Source organism: Lampris incognitus, chromosome 12 (genome assembly GCF_029633865.1).
Source record: "Lampris incognitus isolate fLamInc1 chromosome 12, fLamInc1.hap2, whole genome shotgun sequence".
NCBI classification, from domain to species: domain Eukaryota; kingdom Metazoa; phylum Chordata; class Actinopteri; order Lampriformes; family Lampridae; genus Lampris; species Lampris incognitus.
The window spans coordinates 31,041,405-31,063,983 of NC_079222.1; the positions used below are offsets into that span (position 1 = coordinate 31,041,405).

At 47.4% G+C, this 22,579-nt stretch overlaps 1 protein-coding gene across 2 annotated transcripts in view; it reads left to right on the top strand.

The window, feature by feature from the left end:
• Nucleotides 1-22,579, top strand: part of LOC130121504 (rab GTPase-activating protein 1) — a 213,128-nt gene that overhangs the window by 179,179 nt on the left and 11,370 nt on the right. For both annotated transcript variants that reach the window (XM_056290319.1, XM_056290320.1), the window contains 4 exons: nt 10,303-10,395; nt 11,793-11,903; nt 13,673-13,777; nt 15,984-16,067. In XM_056290319.1, the coding sequence (XP_056146294.1) occupies nt 10,303-10,395; nt 11,793-11,903; nt 13,673-13,777; nt 15,984-16,067 (393 nt within the window). The remainder of the gene's footprint in view (nt 1-10,302; nt 10,396-11,792; nt 11,904-13,672; nt 13,778-15,983; nt 16,068-22,579) is intronic.

A 22,579-nucleotide genomic window follows, 5' to 3' on the forward strand; every position in this document is an offset into this window, starting at 1 on the left:
CCACGTCACTCTGGACCACATACCACGATCCACGTCCCCCACGGGCCGCATTGACTCCGCCCCTAAGGACTTTGAGGTTTATGGTATGAATGACGATTCAGAAGAAGGTACGCTGATGGGGAAGTTTACATACGACCAAGATGGCAGTTCAACCCAGACATTTGAGCTGCCTCATTCTTCTGACGTGGCGTATGTGAGGCTGCGCGTCCTAAGCAACTGGGGCCAGCAGGACTACACTTGTGTGTACCGGTTCCGTGTGCACGGAAAGATCGCCTCCACATGAGGCGATATATATATATATATATATATATATATATATATATATATATATATATATATATATATATATATATATATATGAGGTTGCTCCCTATTTTTTTTCCTCCCTGTTAAAGGGTTTTTTTGTAGGGAGTTATTCCTTATCCGACGCAAGAACTCATCCTCACTCCCAACTCGTCACATGTGGACACTTTAACCTCAACTTCCAACGTGTTATTCGGTCTCGCCCCCTATCCGCCAGCAGACAAAGGACTGACTGAGATCCCTCATAGGCAGAAAACCCCGCTTTGATGTGCTCCGCCTCCGCGTGCAGAGAGCGCGAGGGGTGGCTTTCTGTCGTCGGCCATTTTCTTTGTCTTCTTCCTCTGTCGTCGGTGCGGTTCAGTCCGTCGGTTCAGCCCGTCGGAGGTTTTGGAGTGAAAACAGATTCACAGTGAAAGTTCATGAGCTGAGGAACCCTGAACCACAAGAGTTGGCCGGGGAGCTGCCACGTCCTACTTCGGACTTTCAGCATTTACTTTACGGTGAGTTAACGGTTGTAGCTGTTAGCTTAGCATGTCAACCACATTAGCAACGAATGCACACATATAAAAAACACATTTAGACTCTGTACTTCTATAAACAACAGTCGGGATAATCGAAGAGGATAAAATGTGTACATGAATATGTGATAATCGTGTTTTTGTGCGTGCCTATGAGCCGTATATGCAGCCGCTAATCAAGTAAAGTGCTGTGTGTGATCTCAGTCCCTTGTCTGCTGGCGGATATGGAGCGAGACCACGCAACACAACTAGCCTCCACGTTGAGAGTTGACGCTAAAGGGGAACCAGAGCGCTGAACGGTGACGAAGAGGAGTCCTGACCAAGCGTCCACATGTGAAGAGTTGGGAGTGAGACTGTGTTGGATGCGACAGTCTGAGCCAGGACATGAGGATGACACGAGAGAGACAGCAATTATAATGAATGTGTTTTTGAACTTGCAAATTTCCATTCAAAATAAACACATTTAAAAAAGAATAATCTGTCATACAATAGTTTTGCTTGCTGAGTCATTATATTCTAGGTTACACGCCAAACAAATATGCAAATGGCAGCTTAAACAGCCAGTATAATGTAACCCGATGAGGTATTAGAGCACCCTGTATTTTTTTACACCAAATTGTATCATACAGATGCAGGACATGTAAATACATCGTAACAAGTTATATATATATACGCACACACACATCACACACATGTATATAGCGTGTTTTTTCCCCGGAAACCGTCATTGGTGTTGATAAAAGTGCTGAACAAATGAGGAGCGGAATATTAAGATAAATGTAGAAAAAAAACCTTTTAATTCATAGCAGTACAAGCCTGTTTCTTGCGTCACGCACTCATCAGCTGCCAAGTTGTGTAGCCAACTATAGAAAAGTGCTATATTTGTTTAATTTATTATTATTAATAATATTATTTTATTAACGGTAGCGCTGTGTGATACAGTCAAAATGTTTCCCTGTACGTGTTGTGTAAAGGTCAGAACTTCACCTAACAGTCTTGGTTTGGGGAGCGTGGCGCCGGCCCGTCGGTGCTGGTTTAACCACGTGAGCAGATGAAAACACTGCGCATGTTCAGCGCGCCTTCAATCATGAGCTGTGGCGCTCGATCACGTTGGCCTCGTGCTGAGAGCAGCCAATAATGTGTCTGTGTGTGTGTGTTTGGTGATGTATCACGGTCATTATGATTGTTCTGATATGAAACAAATCGTATACACACGTACTACATTTGTATAACATACTATGTGCCACCGTGTAAACATTAGGATAGCACACATTACTCTTAGTTGCATTTACAGGTCCCCCATTTAGTGATGATTGTTGTCTTTTTATACATAACTACATACAAGCATATCGAAATCTAACAAAACAATATTTTTTTAATATTTACTGTATCAATATGTGTGGTATGTTCTCTGACATTATTAAGTTAATAGTTTGAAAGTGGATTGCATATTGCACAAAATCTTAAGTGTCGAGTGTAAAGTTGTTCGGATGAGCGTTTGTCGACAAAATCGAAGGACATGCATACAGACATACAGGGGCTGGAAAATATGTACTGTCTCTTTAATTCCCAAGCGCTGTGAATCACGTGACGCGTGGTTCTGCGGCGGCTTGATAAAAGGCGCGCTCGGCAGTTGGAACTCAGTTTAACTCGAGACTTTGCAGAGTGAACGTCGGTAGAGTGTGAAGACACACTGCACTAGTTTTTTGAAAAACATCAATTACTCGTATTTTTAGTGGCACCAGAGTATAAATACAGCGGGAAGTGACTCATTTCTTCTAGGACGAGCAAGTGGAAGGTGATTAATATTACAAGACAACCATTTGCATAGTACTTTCCTACACACCATGAAGAGGTGCTCGGAGCGACGTGCCGACGGAACTGAAAGGAGCGACGGCAGCAGCAGCAGCAGCAGAAGCAGCGGTGAAACTTCTGCAGGAGAACGGAGCATCTGCACTGGCTCCTCCAGCCAGACGTGGTTAAGCCCTTCACGAGCAGTTACAGCGGTGCCTGCCTTACTTGGGCATAATGTGAAGTGGGCTAATACGTTGCTCCTCATCCTCTTAATGACTGTCTGCTGTACTTGGAGCCCGGTTCCCTTTTTTGCATCTCTGACCTGCAGCAAGTGTGTTCAGGAGCTGAGCGGTCCAGCATCCACGAACGTGCCTGTGCTTGACCCAGCTGTCTTGTCTGCTTTTGTAGAGAAGATGCGAAGTGTCTGTGAAAAAACACAGCTGAGACTGGAGAGAGTGTACGACAGGACAAAAACAGAGATCCAGCTGGACATACTGCGTGTGGCAGCCAGTATTAAGGCCAATAGGCTGTATAACAAACAATGGACTAAATACCACACAGACAGCCTCAGCGCTATCACAAGCCTTAGCAATAGGATGCAAGCTATGGAGGAGATGGTGGTTAAGCTGACCAAAGAGCTACTGTCTACCCAGACAACGTCTTCCCAATGCGACGAAGACTGTGGACGTCCCATGGCTGACCAAATGGCCGACTTCGCTCTGGAGTCACTACGTACCAGTGTGGTCCGCTCAAGGTGTTCAGACACCTACCATCAACCCGTCCCATGTCTGTGGAAGCTGCATTACAAATCCAATGGGCCGGAAACTGTTATCCAGGGTCACCCCGTGCTCCACCCAGGAATGTGTTGGCCATTTACAGGGTCCCAGGGAACCTTGGTTTTGGCTCTCTTTCAACCAATCACAGTCACCCACGTCACTCTGGACCACATACCACGATCCACGTCCCCCACGGGCCGCATTGACTCCGCCCCTAAGCACTTTGAGGTGTATGGTATGAATGACGATTCAGAAGAAGGCACGCTGATGGGGAAGTTTACATACGACCAAGATGGCAGTTCAACCCAGACATTTGAGCTGCCTCATTCTTCTGACGTGGCGTATGTGAGGCTGCGCGTCCTAAGCAACTGGGGCCACCAGGACTACACTTGTGTGTACCGGTTCCGTGTGCACGGAAAGATCGCCTCCACATGAGGCGATATATATATATATATGAGGTTGCTCCCTATTTTTTTCCTCCCTGTTAAAGGGTTTTTTTGTAGGGAGTTATTCCTTATCCGACGCAAGAACTCATCCTCACTCCCAACTCGTCACATGTGGACACTTTAACCTCAACTTCCAACGTGTTATTCGGTCTCGCCCCATATCCGCCAGCGGACAAAGGACTGACTGAGATCCCTCATAGGCAGAAAACCCCGCTTTGATGTGCTCCGCCTCCGCGTGCAGAGAGCGCGAGGGGTGGCTTTCTGTCGTCGGCCATTTTCTTTGTCTTCTTCCTCTGTCGTCGGTGCGGTTCAAGTCCGTCGGTTCAGTCCGTCGGAGGTTTTGGAGTGAAAACAGATTCACAGTGAAAGTTCATGAGCTGAGGAACCCTGAACCACAAGAGTTGGCCGGGGAGCTGCTACGTCCTACTTCGGACTTTCAACATTTACTTTCCAGTGAGTTAACGGTTGTAGCTGTTAGCTTAGCATGTCAACCACATTAGCAACGAATGCACACATATAAGAAACACATTTAGACTCTGTACTTCTATAAAAAACAGTCGGGATAATCGAAGAGGATAAAATGTGTACATGAATATGTGATAATCGTGTTTTTGTGCGTGCCTATGAGCCGTATATGCAGCCGCTAATCAAGTAAAGTGCTGTGTGTGATCTCAGTCCCTTGTCTGCTGGCGGATATGGAGTGAGACCACGCAACACAACTAGCCTCCACGTTGAGAGTTGACGCTAAAGGGGAACCAGAGCGCTGAACGGTGACGAAGAGGAGTCCTGACCAAGCGTCCACATGTGAAGAGTTGGGAGTGAGACTGTGTTGGATGCGACGGTCTGAGCCAGGACATGAGGATGACACGAGAGAGACAGCAATTATCATGAATGTGTTTTTGAACTTGCAAATTTCCATTCAAAATAAACACACTTAAAAAAGAATAATCTGTCATACAATAGTTTTGCTTGCTGAGTCATTATATTCAAGGTTACACGCCAAACAAATATTCAATATTCAAGTCGCAGCTTAAACAGCCAGTATAATGTAACCCGATGAGGTATTAGAGCACCCGGTATAATTTTGCACCAAATTATATCATACAGTCATACAGATGCTTGACCTGCAAATACAGTTTAACATGTTACATATAGTACACACACACACACACACACACATATATATATATATATATATATATATACACTGCTCAAAAAAATAAAGGGAACACTTAAAAACACAATATAGACCTCGATGAATGAAATATTTCAGCTGAAAATCTTTATTAGACAGAAGAATGTGTTTAGAGGAAAATAACCTAAGAATTATCAATGGAAATCAAAATCATTAGCCCAGTAAGGTCTGGATTCAGAATCATACTCAAAATCAAAGTGGAAAATGAGAACATAGGCTGATCCAACTTCTGTGGAAATTCTTCAAGACGATTCAAAATGAGGCTCAGTAGTGTGTGTGGCCTCCACGTGCCTGTATGCACTCCCTACAACGTCTGGGCATGCTCCTGATGAGACGACGGATGGTCTCCTGAGGGATCTCCTCCCAGACCTGGATCAGGGCATCGGTCAACTCCTGGACAGTCTGTGGTGCGACATCGCGTCGGCGGATGGTACGAGACATGATGTCCCAGAGGTGTTCGATTGGATTCAGGTCTGGGGAACGTGCAGGCCAGTCCATAGCATCAATGCCCTCGACATACAGGAACTGCTGACACACTCTGGCCACATGAGGACGAGCATTGTCATGCATGAGCAGGAACCCAGGGCCCACTGCACCAGCATATGGTCTGACAAGGGGTCTGAGGATCTCATCCCGGTACCTAATGGCAGTCATGGTACCTCTGGCTAGCACGTAGAGGTCTGTGCGGCCCTCCAAGGATATGCCTCCCCAGACCATCACTGACCCACCGCCAAACCGGTCATGCTGGAGGATGTTGCAGGCAGCAGAACGTTCTCCACAGCGTCTCCAGACTCTCTCACGTCTGTCACATGTGTTCAGTGTGAACCTGCTCTCATCTGTGAAGAGCACAGGGCGCCAATGGCGAATCTGCCAACCAAGATGTTCTCTGGCAAAGGTCAATCGGACTGCATGGTGTTGGGCTGTGAGCACAGGCCCCAATTGTGGACGTCGGGCCCGCATACCATCCTCATGCATTCTGTTTCTCACTGTTGGAGCAGAAACCTGCACATTAGTGACCTGTTGAAGGTCGTTTTGTAGGGCTCCGGCAGTGCTCCTCCTGTTCCTCCTTGCAGAAAGGACCAGATAGCGGTCCTGCTGCGGGGTTGTTGTCCTCCTGCAGCCCCCTCCACCTCTCCTGGTGTACTGGCCTGTCTCCTGGTACCTCCTCCATGCTCTGGACACTGTGCTGGGAGACACATCAAGTCTTCTTGCCACAGCACGCGTTGATGTGCCATCCTGGATGAGCTGCACTACCTCAGCAACTTCTGTAGGTTGCAGATACCGCCTCATGCCACCTCTAGTGGTGAGGGCACTAGCAAAATGAAAAACTAACCAAAGATCGGCCAGAAAAGATGAGGACAGGCAAATGGTCTGTGGCCACCACCTGCAAATCCATTCCTTTTATAGGGGTTGTCTTGCAAATTGTCTAATTTCCACCTGGTGGAAATTAGACAATTTACCAACAGGTGAAATTGATTCACAAATCAGTGTTGCTTCCTAACTGGACAGGTTGATATCTCAAAAGTGTGATTGACTTGGAGCTACATTGCATTGCTTATGTGTTCCCTTTATTTTTTTGAGCAGTGTGTATATATATATATATTCCTCTAAAATCAATGGTGTTGATTAAAGTGCCGAACAAATGAGCGGAACATTAAGGTACATGTGGGGGGGGGGGCTTTAATTCACTGCAGTATGAGTGGTTGACGCATAGAACAGGCTTGTACTGCTATGAATTAAAGTTTTTTTCCTACATCTGTCTTTATTTTTTTCTTTGTAACTAACATTGTTGCACGTTTATTACATATGACAACGGTAGCGCTGTGTGATACAGTCAAAATGTTTCCCTGTACGTGTTGTGTAAAGTTCAGTACTTCATCTAACAGTCTTGGTTTGGGGAGCGTGGCGCCGGCCCGTCAGTGTTGGTTTAAGCACGTGAGCAGATGAAAACACTACGCACGTTCAGCGCGCCTTCAATCACGAGCTGTGGCGCTCATCACCTTGGCCTCGTGCTAAGAGCAGCCAATAAAAACACAACAGAATGAATGACGCAGTTTGTGCGTCGTCGCGCGTGTAGCTTCTATATTCTGATCACGACTCCAAAGCAGAAACCAAACCCAGGCAGATGCGTCGGGTTCAGGGGACAAATGTCCCGTTTATGAATGTCTGGCAATGAATCAAATAGCAGTTGGTCCGGTTCCAGTTCTAGTATGTACAGTACTCCAGCTCCTGTAGGTGAAAATAAAATACAGTCAGAAGTTTGTTTATAATGTTCGTGACAGCCATTCGCAGCTCATTAGCTAGCATTGCAGAACGTGTTCAGCTAGCATCAATATATTCGATAAAAATAAGCAAAATAAACTTTAACAACTGTCTGGTCTCCATGCGGTGTGATCATATTTTGACGAACCGTCTTCGCCACAATCATCACGGAAAGGGAACGACTGTGGTAGCAGGCAGCCAACTCGAACCAACCAGTAATAGCCAGGTTATACCAGAAGGGGGCATCATTGTAACGTAACACAAATAAATAAGTAATATCACATTAAACGTTATTCCCTTGGAAATATAAATGGAATATTTTCATTTGTATCATTTATATTACACCTGGTGTTCATACCTGACAAATATTTGACAGGTGTTTTTGAGCATCTAGTGCTGTGTCTCTGTGTGTGTCTTTGTTAATTTGTGTGGATATGTGTTTAATTAAACGTGTGACATGCGTGTTTTGTTTATGTCTGAGCTTATTTTTCTTTTTGTAGGTTAAATTTTTTAGGTTATTGTAGGTTTATTATGTAGGTTAATTAATTTTTGTAAGTTAATTAGGTTAATTATTTTTGTAGGTTAACCTTACCAAGTTGATTGAGTCTGACATGTTTGATGTCTTTGACATGATATATTGAATTTAGAGATTTGATAAATTGGAAAAGTGGTGAAGTGTTGTTCTAAACATGGAAAGATGTGAATTTCTATCATAGTTACAGATATAGAAATCACAGAAGTTTCACACCGTTGATTCAAAGTTTCTTCACTTTGGCTTCATCCAAGTGGGCAAGGAATGGTTTTCAGAACATTTGAAGACATTTCAACATTTGTGTTTCTTCAGCAGCCATTCATATTTCAATATGCCTTGCCGCCATTGCACTACATCCAAAAATAAGTAATAAGTAAATGATAAATAAAAAAAATGGTCACAGCTGTAAAAGCTACTCAAATGGTGGTCTTAATAGTGACTACTGCAGACCCAGCTGTCTGTCCTTTGTAGACAAGAGAGAGAGAGAGAGAGAGAGAGAGAGACAGAGAGACAGAGAGGCAGACTGTTTTTTAAAAGGCCCCTCTGACTCTCCAGAGAGAGGCAGCAGGTGGAGAAGGACAGAGAGAGGGGGAGATGGATGAGACACCTCCTGTCCTCTGTGACCTCTTGTTCTTTCTCCATCTTTTTCTGTCTCCCATTTATAGAGCACAGTGTAGGAACAAATAATCCCAGAGATCAACCACACATGAGAACACACATGTCAGGCCGTGTCATCCCACTTCTGCCAATGCAGTTAGGTGATTAGGCAGGTGGGTCATATAGACTGGTGCTGAACCTGAGATTGTATGACACAATTGAAGTGAACTGAGGGTTGCGCGTTTCATGACGTCCTCCACCCACCCAGAACATGTCCATCACCTGCAGGCATATACACAAACTAGTCATTGTTGTCTTTTTTTTTTAACCTTTATTAGACAGTGACGGTGAAAGGCAGACAGGAAATGGGAGAGAGAGCGAGAAGGGAGGGGGGTATGACATACAACAAAGGTCGCTGGTTTAAATCGAACCAGTGACGGTTTCGACCATGTGGCCATGTGGTAGGTAACCATTCGGCTACGGAAGTGCCCCACAAGTTAGTCATTTTTCAGGACTTGGCTCATACCAGAGGCTGGCTCAGGGTGCAGTCCAATGAATAACCAATAAGTCTTGAGATATTGATTACTCGCTGTAGTTTCATGGGTTTCTTGCATTGAAATCAATGAAGGCCTCTGAGTGTTATGTTTAATGTTTTGGCACTGAAAATTCTGTGGTTTTAATCTGTTATTTTATTGATTTTTATCAGTTCGGGGAAAAAAACAACAACAAAACACGTGACTTCACTTAAGTGTTGGACTATATTGATTTGCAGTGATTTATAATGAGCATACCAGCCTGGACGGATGTGATCACTGTGAGCGATTTCCACTGTAGTTAAATGTACTGGATAAAGGTCCTGCCCTGATTGATGAATCCAAACAAAACGTCCTCTTGTCAACATGTTGTCTTCTATTTCTTCTTGTGTTTCGTTGTGTACCATGTCTGCAGATGTGTGGTGATTTGTCACCCTCGTTCTCATGGTGTGTACGTGACACCTTGTGCTCGCGCTGGAAGAAGATGTGGTACAGTCAATACAGGGAACCCGCTTCTCTTACTGTGCTTTATTAGCACCATTAGTGGTCAAGGAAGTCACTGGTTACCTTTAAGTAAAAGTTGTGGGCGTCCGGGTGGCGTGGCGGACTATTCCGTTGCCTACCAACACGGGGATCACCGGTTCGAATCCCCGTGTTACCTACGGCTTGGTCGGGCGTCTCTACAGACACAATTGACCATGTCTGCAGGTGGGAAGCCGGATGTGGGTACGTTTCTTGGTTGCTGCACTAGCGCGTCCTCTGGTCAGTCGGGGCACCTGTTCGGGGGGGTGCGGGGACTGGTGGGAATAGCGTGATCCTCCCATACGCTACGTCCCCCTGGCGAAACTCATCACTGTCAGGTGAAAAGAAGCGGCTGGCGACTCCACATGTATCCTATGAGGCATGTGGTAGTCTGCAGCCCTCCCTGGATCGGTAGCAGCAACCGGACGGCTCGGAAGAGCGGAGTAATTGGCCGAATACGATTGGGGAGTAAAGGGGAAAAATCCAAAAAAGACACACAAAAAAAAGGAAAAGATGTGAAGCTCTTGTGCTTCACTGTCACGTTGTTATGGCTCCCACCTCCCAGACGTTCTTACCTTCCGGCACTGATGTCTTTTTCATTAATTGGGGTTTGAGGAGCTGCTTTAATGTGAAATATTGAAGAGGAACAGCCTGTGTCCAGACAGTTGGTGTAAGGCCAGTTGCTTGGCCGAACACCTTAAAATGGCGCGTGAGACCTCTGACAATGTTCATAGCAGCCATTTTTTATGCAGACCAGTTGTTTGTTAGAATTCATGAGTTTTATGCCTCATGTCCGCTCTGTTTCTTCTTCTCCCCTCCTGCAGATTAGCCAGAAGAAGCTAAAGAAGTTTGAAAAGGAGTATCACACCATGAGGGAGCAGCAGGAGCAGCAAGAGGCCCCCATTGAGCGATACGAGGTAAATATTCAAAAGCTCTTGTGATGCGGGAGCTGAGCCGGAAGGCCAAGATCTCTATGTACCAGTCAGTCTTCATCCCAACCCTCACCTGTGGTCATGAGCTTTGCGTAGTGACCGAAAGGGTGAGATCACAGATACAAGCGGCTGAAATTAGTTTCCTCCATAGGGTGTCTGGGCTCAGCCATAGAGATAGGGTGAGGAGCTCGAACATCCAGAGGGAGCTCGGAGTAGAGCCGCTGCTCCTTTGTGTCAAAAGGAGCCAGTTGAGGTGGTTCGGGCATCTGATCAGGATGCCTCCTGGGTGCCTTCCTTTGGAGGTTTTCCGGGCACGTCCAACTGGGTGGAGAACACGGGGTAGACCCAGAACTTGCTGGAGGGACTACATGTCCAATTTGGCCTGGGAACGCCTTGGGATCCCCCAGGAGGAGCTGGAGGGAGAGGGACGTCTGGAGTGCCCTACTTAGCTTGCTGCCGCCACAACCCTGGAGAAGTGAGATGAGATGAGATAAGAAGAGATGAGATGAGATGAGATGAGATGAATCATGGTTCGCTGATTTTCAGATAGCACAAGTTGAATGTTTTCAATCAGTTAAACCCATTTCAATAATAAACCCAATGAAGATAGTGGGTAATTGGTTAAAATAACAGTAATTTTTGACATTGTGGAGTGTTTTTTTATCAGAACATGTGCATTTCTCGACTACATCCTATGACTGAACAATTTACTCTGATTTTAAATATTGAGCTGATTGTTGTTTTAAAATAAACTAACACGAAACAATAAGAAAAGGTTAAACACATCCACTTTTTTTTCAGCATTTGCCCTTAAAAGGATGAATAACAGGGCTTCACAATCCCTTGTGCTTTTTGACACTTCACAAAATTGCACTTTTTTTTTTCTTTTGTTAAGTGGAATGTGTTAAATTATAATGTTAATGTGTCTTACTGTTGTGTTACGCAGTGGAATTAGTTCACCTGTCAATTTTTAATCCGGCTTAGTGGTGGCCGTGTTCACTATTTACCCACAGTTAAACATTACAGGCCGCGTGACGCACTGTCACCTGGTCCGTTAACTATTAAAGATGACAAACGTGTAGGGTGTTATATTACACATATACTTTCATAGTGCAAAGGCTGGGTGCCAGGGAGAGAAGCGTGGACGCGACCTTATTTTCCGACCCATTGAACGGCTCCTTTTCCGTGCCTTGTTATTGCGTCACTTTTCTCCCTCCTCTTCTCCCCCCTCTCGACAACTTGAGGATTACACTTGTCTTGTTGTGTTGCGCTGTATCCTACTCTTTTCTTTAGTCTTCATTTCTATTTCCTGTCTCTGTTCATTTGCCTGTTTCAACTCTTCTTCCTCTGTCACACCTTTTTTTTTTTTTTGGTCCGGCCAGCGAGAGAATCGGCGCCTGCAGGAGGCGAACATGCGGCTGGAGCAGGAAAACGACGACCTGGCTCATGAGCTGGTCAGCAGCAAGATCGCCCTGCGCAAGGACCTCGACAACGTAAGTAACAGAGGACGGACGCTTGTGTGTGTGTTTGTGCAAGAATGCCCCCCACCCCCCAACCCCCCTGCGTGTGGCCAACATGTGCCCGATGTGCCTCTACAGAGTACAGCTTGGCAGTGTGGGTATTTCTGCAGAAGAGCCTCAGAAACAGAAAGACTAGTTACACGGTGTGTGTGCAGGAAAAAGGGACGGAGACGGGCTTATTCACTCATCGAACCTGACCACAGCTTTCGTGTTCACGTGGGACTCGCTCTAAATGGTAGATGGACTGCATTTATAGAGCGCTTTTCTAGTCCATCGACCCCTCAAAGTGCTTTACAGTGTACGCCTCACATTCACCCATTCACACCCACACATCCATACACTGATGGAGGAGGCTGCCATGCAAAGAGCCAACCTGCTCACCATGGGCAGTTCGGGGTTCAGTGTCTTGCACAAGGACACTTGGACACGCTCTCTGGAGGAGCTGGGGATCGAACCAGCAACCTTCCGATTACTAGATGACCCGCTCTACCTCCTGAGCCGTGCCGCCCCCCCCCCCCCCCGTGCTCTTCTTTGAGACTGAGCAATTATCTCAAAATGCCCTTATTAGCAAGGGAGTGTTCACAAGGGCCCCCACAGCAAATGTTGGGGGTTTTTTTTGTTTTTGTTTTTTAATATATAAATTTATTTGTAGTTTATCCCCTTATCCCAATGGCACATGGCCGGAACTCTTGTCGAATAACTCCCCTGGCTCACGTTGCCACAGGAAGGAGATAGTCGTAACACCAGCTTCCTTCAAACTCGTGTCGGCTGCTCTTGCTATTTTACACGCTGAAGCCTCGCATGGATTGCATCACCTTCAGGCCGCGAAGGAGGCGTAGGGAGAATGCTTTCGGTTGCTTGGCTGCAGGCGCCCGGATGGGCCAGAGGGGTCGCTGGAGAACGACGAGTCCCCGAACACTACACCGATCTCCACCCACCATCCCTCGGGTAAGGGTGGCCTAATGAACGCCTGACCCTGTGGACGCTCTGGCTGTGACCGGTTACGGCGAGTCTGGGATACGAACCTCCCGGCCACATGACGAGCGGGTTGCAAGAACGGCGGTTTATTCCGCTCGGCCATCAGAGCAGCCAGCATATGTTTTTATCTTAATCAGGAGTTGTTTTTTTTTGTCTTGTTTTTTTCCCTTTTTCTCCCCAATTGTACTTGGCCAATTACCCGATTGCTGCTCTACCCCCTCTGCCTCCTCACATGTGGGGTCGCCAGCCGCTTATTTTCACCTGACAGTGAGGCGTTTCACCAGGGGGACGTAGCATGTGGGAGGATCACGCTATTCCCCCCAGTCCCCCCCCCCCCGAACAGGCGCCTCGACCGACCAACCAGAGGAGGCGCTAGTGCAGTGACCAGGACGCATACCCACACCCGGCTTCCCACCTGCAGACACGGACACTTGTGTCTGTAGGGACACCCAACCAAGCCGGCGGTAACACGGGCATTCGAACCAGCGATCCCCTTGTTGGTAGGCAATGGAATAGACCACCCCGCCACCCGGACACCCCTCCTCATCAGGAGTTAGACAGTATAAACATAACAACATGAGATCTAAAGAGATAAGTGATATAAAGGACCCTTTTTTGCTATGTAATGACTCCGGCACCCAAAGATTGTTTGTGTAGTAGGTAGATGCATGCTGTGTAAATGTGGAAATGTGTGTACCTTTGTATATTTCTGTTTCTGTTTGTTTACTTACGCGTTTTACTGTGTGTACGTTTGTTGGTTCCAGGCTGAAGAAAAAGCAGATGCTCTGAACAAGGAACTGCTGATTACCAAACAGAAGCTGGTGGACTCGGAGGACGAGAATAGACGGCTGGAGGAGGAGTCTGCACAGGTCAGCAGCCACCCGGGTTTAAAACTGGAGCACCGTCCAAACTGAACCTGTCAATATTTGTTAAACCCAAACCCAAACACAAACAGCGCCCTCGGAGGGAGGGTTTCTCGTGAGCCTCAGCCCAGTGAAGCCCTGAAACGGCTTAAACAGTATTTTGGTGCCGCGTGGCACACAGTATAAGCTTGTTCCTCATTATGAGGGTAGGCTGACAGGAGAGGTGAGTAGTTTGGCTTGATGACTTCCCTAACCGGAGTCAGTGGAGCCTTGTGCTTCTCATAAGCTTTGAGGGCTGAAATGTCTTGTACGTAGTGCATGAAGATAAGCAGGGAGAAGGGCCTGCAGTGTGGATGATACAGGTAAAAGACTGTTATACCGTGAAGGCTGCGATGTTTTTCACTAAAGCTCAGGCCTCATGCAGAGGTCGAATAAGTGGCTCTCTGACTGACAAAACGTCGCATATGTCCGATCTCTCACCATTGTTATGCTCCATTTAAATTAATAAATGTACCTCTGTGGCGGCACGGTGGCCCAGTGGTTAGCGCGGTCACCTCACAGCAAGAAGGTCCTGGGGTCGAGCCCCGGGGTAGTCCAACCTTGGGGGTCGTCCCGGGTCATCCTCTGTGTGGCGTTTGCGTGTTCTCCCCGTGTCTGCGTGGGTTTCCTCCCACAGTCCAAAGACGTGTAGATCAGATGGATCGGACTTACTAGATTGTCCCTAGGTGTGAATGTGTGGGCCCTGCGTTGGACTGGTGACCTGTCCAGGATGTCTCCCCGCCTTCCGCCCAATGACTGCTGGGATAGGCTCCAGCATCCCGTGATCCTAATTTGGATAAGCGGCTTGAATAATGGAGGGATGGATGGATGGGTGGATGGATGTACGTCTGTCCTTGTTAAATGATTGAAACACAGCACGTTTCGGCTCTCTAACCTCAATTTTTATTTTTACGAGATACACTCTCCAGAGTCGAGTCCTCAAAATCATAGGATGTTGGTTCATCTTGGATGGTCTTGGTTTGCCCAGGTCTTCTTGAGGTTTTTCGTCTTTAAGTTCCCTGTATGCTAACAGATACACACAGGGAACTTAAAGTCAGAACCACGATGCCTGGAAAGCGTTGCGGTTCCGGTGGCGTCCGGTGAGTCCTCGCCGGCCTTTGAAAATCCGGGAGAAGGTGTAAATCTCACGCCAGACCATACCCATATCTGCAGCAGGTCTCCAAGGGGAACAGGCTCTGGCGTGTTAGATCAAGGCAGGTAAGGGAGGTCGGCAGATCCGTAACTTCGGGATAAGGATTGGCTCTAAGGGCTGGGTCGGTTGAGCTGGGGTGCGAAGCAGGGCTGGGCTCGCGCCGCGGCCGGGGGAGCAGTCGCCGCGGCACGTGCGGCCCCGTCCCCGTCTACAGTGCATTTTTTACGGTGCATCACGGCGGTCAGGAGCCGTCTTCGAGGGGCGGCGTCCGACACCCACGCCAGAAGGTGGGTGCGCGGAGGGGACTGGGGTACGGCGGCGCCACGGAGGCGACTCTGGAAGAGTGCTGGGCTGTTCTCGCGGATTTCCCCAGGTATGGCGCCCGCTGGGAGGGCCCCCACTCCTCACGAGGTGTCCCCCCCGGCAGGTCGGCAGGTGAGAGAGGACATGCAGGTGACTCGTGTGACAGAGGAAGATGCAGAAGACAGGAAGAAATGGAAACGGATGATCCGCTGTGGTGACTCCTAACAGGAGCAGTTGAAAGCAGTAGTAGTAGTAGTAGTAGTAGTAGTAGTAGTAGTGGTCGTAGTAGTAGTAGTAGTAGTAGTAGTAGTGGTGGTAGTAGTGGTAGTAGTAGTGGTAGTAGTAGTAGTAGTAGTGGTAGTACTACTACCATGCTAACAGATAAACCTATTGGTTTTGGTTCAGTCAGCAATGCTTTGCTTTCAAGATCTACCTTTGTGTATCTGTATAAATGTGTGTGTGTGTGTGTGTGTGTGTGTTGTGTGTGAGCACACTAATAAGATTGAATGAGTACACAGTTTTGTGACACGACTTTGCCCTCAGGCTCCGTTCGGCAAGTACCTGTCTGTCCATGACAGGTGCTTTAGAAACACATGGTCCCCGGGGCCGCTGACACGGCTCCTGCCCTTGGACTCAGTCCTGTGCAATGGCCAATCAGTATGCCAAACTGTGTTTGTGTGTTCATTTGTGTGTGTTTGTGTGTTTGTGTTTCCGCAGTTGAAGGAGATGTGCAGACGGGAGCTGGACAAGTCCGAGTCCGAGATTAAGAAGAAGGGCTCTATTATTGGGGAATACAAACAGGTATGGACTGTATTTGTTAAAGATAAATTGCTAAGTAAACATATTTTTAAAATAAAAAAAGAAAATAGAATCATATAAATAATGTTTAAACTTAATTTTTTTCTGTTTGAGCGGGCTGACAGTTGATGGCACATTGATATATTCACTTATTTCGCCATATAAGTAACATTTTCATCTGTTTCTACTGAGAGATGAAATCTCAAGATTTTGCTCATCCATCCTAGTTTCCCTGAAACTTTTCTTTGTTTGTTATTTCACATACAAGATTTGTTCCCCCCACTGCCGGAGAGCCCTTCCTGCACTGTAAGGCACAAGCATGCCTCACACTAATGATCTGTATTTCATTTTAAATCCCACTTCATCTAAAGATAAATGAAATTAGGAAGGTATTCCTGACATCATTACTAAACTGCTCTTCATCTACCAAAAGCATTTTAATCCTTTTAGATATTAAACTCGCCAAGAAATGTTAACATCACAACATACCTGCACATTTTACACCTGCGGCCGTTTTCCAGAATCTTCCCTCTGACGGTTTCTGCACTTTAAAGCTCAGTTGCCCCGACATCGGTGGTATTAGGTGTGTAACATACTGCTATTGCCCAGACAAAACTGGGCATAAACGATTAAATTATAAGCATATCAGGGTGTCCTGGTGGCATGGCGGTCTATTCCGTTGCCTACCAACACGGGCATCGCTGGTTCAAATCCCCATGTTACCCCCAGCTTGGTCAGGGTGGGGAGCCGGATGTGGGTATGTGTCCTGTTCGCTGCACTAGCGCCTCCTCTGGTTGGTCGGGGCACCTGTTCAGGGGGGACAGGGGGGAATAGTGTGATCGTCCCCCTGGTGAAACTCCTCACTGTCAGCTGAAAAGAAGCGGCTGGCGACTCCACATGTATGGGAGGAGGCATGTGGTAGTCTGCAGCCCTCCCCGGATCGGCAGAGGGGGTGGAGCAGCGACCGGGACGGCCTGGGAAATAGGGTAATTGGCCAAGTACAGTTAGGTAGAGGGGGGGGGGGTAGAGAAAAAATTACAAGCTTGTTCAGTGATATTGTGGATGCAACTCCAGCTCTGTTTTCTATTCTAGTTCATACAGATCACCTTCATGATCATGCAGGCTGTTGTCCCGAACCTGAACCCCAAACATTAGAGCCCGAGTCTTCGGTTGTGTTTTGATATCCTGTTCCTCTGAATCATCCCTTAGCAAATGTTCATTCTTTTTCCTCTCATCTTGTGGCTTTTGGACACGTCCCCATCCACGTCAGATATATTTACCGTCACCACAGGGACGGGTTCTGCAGCATTTCAGCGCCACACCTCCCCTGCAGAGCCGGACAGAAATAGCAGGACGACTGTTTTAGTAACAAAGCTTACCTTTTTCCCCCGTCTAAAAGTGTGGATAGGAAATTGAAAGTGACTGCAGATGTGAAAATTGATGACAGGAGCTGGCATGGAGGGGATGGGTGATGTTGGGTGTGTGTATAAGAGTGTGTGTTAGTTGAAAGTACCCTTCAAACCGCTGGCATGTGGCACAGAGCTGAGCGGAGCCGGAGTCTTAAAATAGGTCTGCAGCAAAAAATAGCTCCCCCCCGTTTTACGTGATAGGAGGGAGGTAGAAGAAAAGGGAAAATTTGTTTATCAAAACTAGAGACCGAGGGCGTCTTGATGGCTCGGTCAGATAAATGTGTGCTATCGGGGCTCAGCCTTGATCGCAGTGTCCTGAGTTCGAATCCGGCCATGTGACCTTTGCTTAATGTCTTCCTCTGCTCTTTTCACCTTTTGCTTCCTGTTTGTTTCTATTGTCTTATATCTACCTATCTGTCCGTCTTTCTCTCTCTCTCTCTCTCTCTTTTTTATCTTTTTTCCTGTATCCATGCTGATATATACTATATATATAGTATATTAGGGGTGCAATGGTTCAACAAGCCCACTGTTCAGTTTGTAATGTGGTTCTTGGTTGGGTCTTGATTTTGTTTTTGTTTTGTTTTTTACACATTAGGGAGAAGAAAAACTACCATTTCCATTGTTTTCTCGGTATTTTGTCTTATTTGCAGAAATAACATTTTCCATTCAAACATTAACAATAAAAAAACAATATATAAACAGATACTCTTTCCAGGGTGGCATGGTGGTGCAGTGATTAGCACGGTCGCCTCACAGCAAGAAGGTCCTGGGTTCGAACCCCGGGGTAGTCCAAACCTTGGGGGTCACCCCCGGTCGTCCTCTGTGTGGAGTTCGCATGTTCTCCCCGTGTCTGTGTGGGTTTCCTCCGGGTGCTCCGGTTTCCTGCCACAGTCCAAACACATGTAGGTCAGGTGAATCAGCCATACTAAATTGTCCCTAGGTGTGTGTGTGTCGTCCCTGTGATGGACTGGCGGCCTGTCCAGGGCGTCTCCCTGCCTGCCGCCCAGTGGCTACTGGGATAGGCTCCAGCATCCCGCGACCCTGATTAGGATAAGCGGCTTGGATAATGGATGGATACTCTGCCCAGTAAAAGTGCCACTTTGCCTCCTATTTAAACCAAACATAATGTACTTCCAGTATAACTACGTTTCTCACAAGATGAAGTACAACATAACCTCAGCCTGCGTTCACCAGTTCGTCAGCTGAGTGTGAGCTTGTATGGCTCTCATGCAGGCGACGTGTCTGTAACACTGCAGTTTTCATCTCCCAGTTCTAAACATAATGAACCCTCATGGTCAGGTAACTCTCAGTCGCCCAGGAGGTCCGACCGTCGCTGGTGAGAGCTGTGTCGGGGGTTTGACCCAGTTCGTTCTCACTTCCCTCAGCTCAGTGATTACTTCGTAGGAAAGTGCGTGCAGGGGGGGCAGAGTATAAAGTGGCTCAAGCTTTTTCACCAACTTGTGAAATCCTGCATCACTAACAACTGAAAGTGGTGGTAAACCTTTAGCTGTGAAGACCCTGAGAGCTTTGGTTACTAATTTGTCTGGTAGGTCCTCTGAAAGACAGTGGGAAGAGTTTGTTGTTTCTTCCCTATCAAGTCCGACTATTTTTCCCCCCACCTTTTTCTCCCTAATTGTTTCCGGCCAATTACCCCACCCTTCCGAGCCATCCCGGTCGCTGCTCCACCCCCTCTGCTGATCTGGGGAGGGCTGCAGACTACCACATGCCTCCTCCGATACATGTGGAGTCGCCAGCCACTTCTTTTCACCTGACAGTGAGGAGTTTCGCCAGGGGGACATACTGCGTTGGAGGATCACGCTATTCCCCCCAGTTCCCCCTTTCCCTCGAACAGGCGCCCCGACCGACCAGAGGAGGCGCTAGTACAGTGACCAGGACACATACCCACATCCGGCTTCCCACCCGCAGACACGGCCAATTGTGTCTGTAGGGACGCCCGATCAAGCTGGAGGTAACACGGGGATTCGAACCGGCGATCCTTGTGTTGGTAGGCAGCAAAAGAGACCGCCATGCCTCCCGGACGCCCCTTCAAGTCCGCCTCTCTCCTCGTTCCAGCCAGGGATATGTTTGGGTGATGCCGGTGTGGATGCCCCATCATGTTAGATGTATTACCGTTAGCATGCCACACACGTGTCAAGCAGTGCTTGCAAACAGTCTCTTTTTTGTTGATGACCTTCGCGCCCTCGCTGCTGTAGTCACTGCTGAATCCAAAGTGTCCCCACACATCTGACTTAAGAGACGACGGTGCGTCCTCAAGCGTTACACTTTCTCTCCCCCATGCCATCTCCACACTGTGTTCTTGCCTCTTAGCCTCCATTCTGTTTCCCTCTTTCCGGGTCAGCCTACGTGACTCGTCATTGGTACACCGACAGTTTATTGGACAGCTCCTCTCCAGGGACAGGGAAGGGACCGTCCTGCATGCACACAACCTAACAACTTTTGTTTCCTTGTGCAACCGAAAAACTGCGGCTCACATGTGCTAACTGGGCCGTGGTTTGTGTAGTGAACGGTTCTGTTTTGCATCCCTCGTTTTATATCGCTCTTCTGGGGATGACAAGTTAAGGAATGCTTGTAATACTCCCAACTAAGCTATATAATTTTACTTTTCCCCACTCACATAGTCCTGAGTTATTCTCCTTTTCTATTTGAGTGGCTGTAAATACGAGGTTACTCTCATATGGATACTGACAAGTCTTTTAATGTTGAAGGACGTTTCCCCTCTGTAATGGTCCACTTCACCTCCGTCATGAAGGGTGTGATTTAGCTCTTGCTCATCTGCCTTCAGCAAGATATCTCCGGCAAACAGATTTATTCACACAAATGTCTTGTTGCATGCTCAGTAATCCAGGAAAGAACATCAAAGAAGGTTGAATCAGTTCATCTGGATACATTGTTTATTGACAGATACATTTCATCACTCATCTAAGTGACTTCTTCAGTCTGGCTGGCTGCAGGTACCCCAACCCTTATAAACAATACAGCTACATAACGACCGAAACCAACGACCAGTTTCATATACAAATATGGGCGTGGCCATTAACTGGAGTTACAGTGGCCATGTGTGCTATTCACAGAGGATTTGGGAATGTTTGCAGTCACAGCATTGTAAGATGGCAACAGATGTACTCTTAGGGCCCAGACACACCAAACCGACTAGTGGTGACGAAGGCCGACGGTTGCGTCGCCTCACGTCGCCTGCCGTCTGGGCCAAAAAGTAGCATTTGAACACACCGCAAAGGCTGCAGCCGACGGCTAACTAGCATGTACGTTCTACACTGATTCGCTAAGCTGAACAGCCAATCAGAGTGATCTCTCTCACCGACAGGCTCCACCAATTCGATGTGCTGAATCGGCCGAAAAGCTGCCGACAAGGGTCCGGCTAGTGCTGACGGTGCGGGATACACCGCAAAAACTATGGTTCACAGACACTCACCGACGGCACGACACTGGCCGTGTGTCAGAGCCCTTAGCCAACTCGGTTCAGGGATGGTTTTTCCCTCTTCACATAGATGGCCTCTTTGACTCCCCGTTCAAACCAGAACTCCTTCCTATCAAGGATGAGCACATCATCATCCTTGAAAGAGTGGCCACTGGCCTGTAGATGGTGTAGACTGTGGAGTCCTGGCCTGCCGTGTTAGCTCTTCTTGTGTTGTGCCATTCTGTTGGCCAGCATCTGTTGACTTTCCCCAACCTACAAGTCACGGCAATGCTCCTGGCACTTAACAGCATGCACTATATTGCTCTGTTTGTGCCAGGGGACCCGATCCTTGGAGTGGACCAACTTCTGGCGCAGTGTGTTTTGGGGTTTGAAAGCAACTGAGACACGGTGTTTGGAAAATACGCATCTCAGCTTTTCCGACACTCCCATCGCATATGGAATCACCGCTGTGTGGGTGGGCACGTTGTCAGCTCAGTGGTGCAGCTTCCTGATGACTCCTGGTTTGTGCTCCAGTGGACACACAAACTAGGAGTCATTTAGATGAGTGATGAAATGTATCTGTCAATAGATGCTGTATCCAGATGAACTGATTCAACTTTTTTTGATTCACACAAACATTTGAGAACAAGCAGACAACAGAAAAATGAACAGCTGATATAATTTGGTGACTAAATACTGTATGCTTTTAGATTTTGACATGAATGGCAAAATGTTGGGAATCTTCTGGATTGGAGAGGACTGATGATGGCATTAATTTCATAAAACCATCGTAAGCCACCATTACCACTTTACCAAAATGTTCAGCTTACCCGCATGCTTTGTGTACTTTGTGGACTTTGTAGTTATCACCCCCACAAAGGAGCTAAAGTAAGTTTGGTTTTGAGATGTTACTGGGGGGAACTGCTCGGCCTTGGCAGAGTTTGCGCTTTTCGAGTGCTCTTGTTTTAGATAGGAATATGTATATATAGAGAGAGGGCGTCTGAGTAGCGTAGCGGTCCATTCCGTCGCCTACCAACAAGGGGATCGCCGGTTCGAATCCCCGTGTTACCTCCGGCTTGGTCGGGCGTCCCTACAGACACGATTGGCTGTGTTAGCGGGTGGGAAGCCGGATGTGGATATGTATGCTGGTCGCTGCACTAGTGCCTCCTCTGAACAGTCGAGGCGCCTGTTTTTGGGGGGGGGGTAACTGGGGGGAATAGAGTGATCTTCCCACGTGCTACGTCCCCTTGGCGAAACTCCTCACTGTCAAGTGAAAAGAAGCGGCTGGCGACTCCACGTGTATTGGGGGAGGCATGTGGTCATCTGCAGCCCTCCCCGGATCAGCCGGGGGGGGGGGGGGGACTGGCAAAGCTCGGAAGAGTGGGGCAATTGGCTGGATACAATTGGGGAGAAAAAGGGAGGAAAAATCCCCCCAAAAAATAGGAATATATATATATATATTGAGAGAGAGAGAGAGAGAGAGAGAGAGAGAGTTAACTATCTGGGGTACAGCTAAATTTAGCAACTCTGCCTGCTCGTGTAATGATTTTGTTTCGTGTTTAGTGACATTGTAAAAAAAAAATTCTGTTCCATTGAGACTGGAGTAATCCGTCATAGTGCAGATTATTTCTTTGGCAGCAAACAAATGTTTATCTTTCCTCTTTTCTATC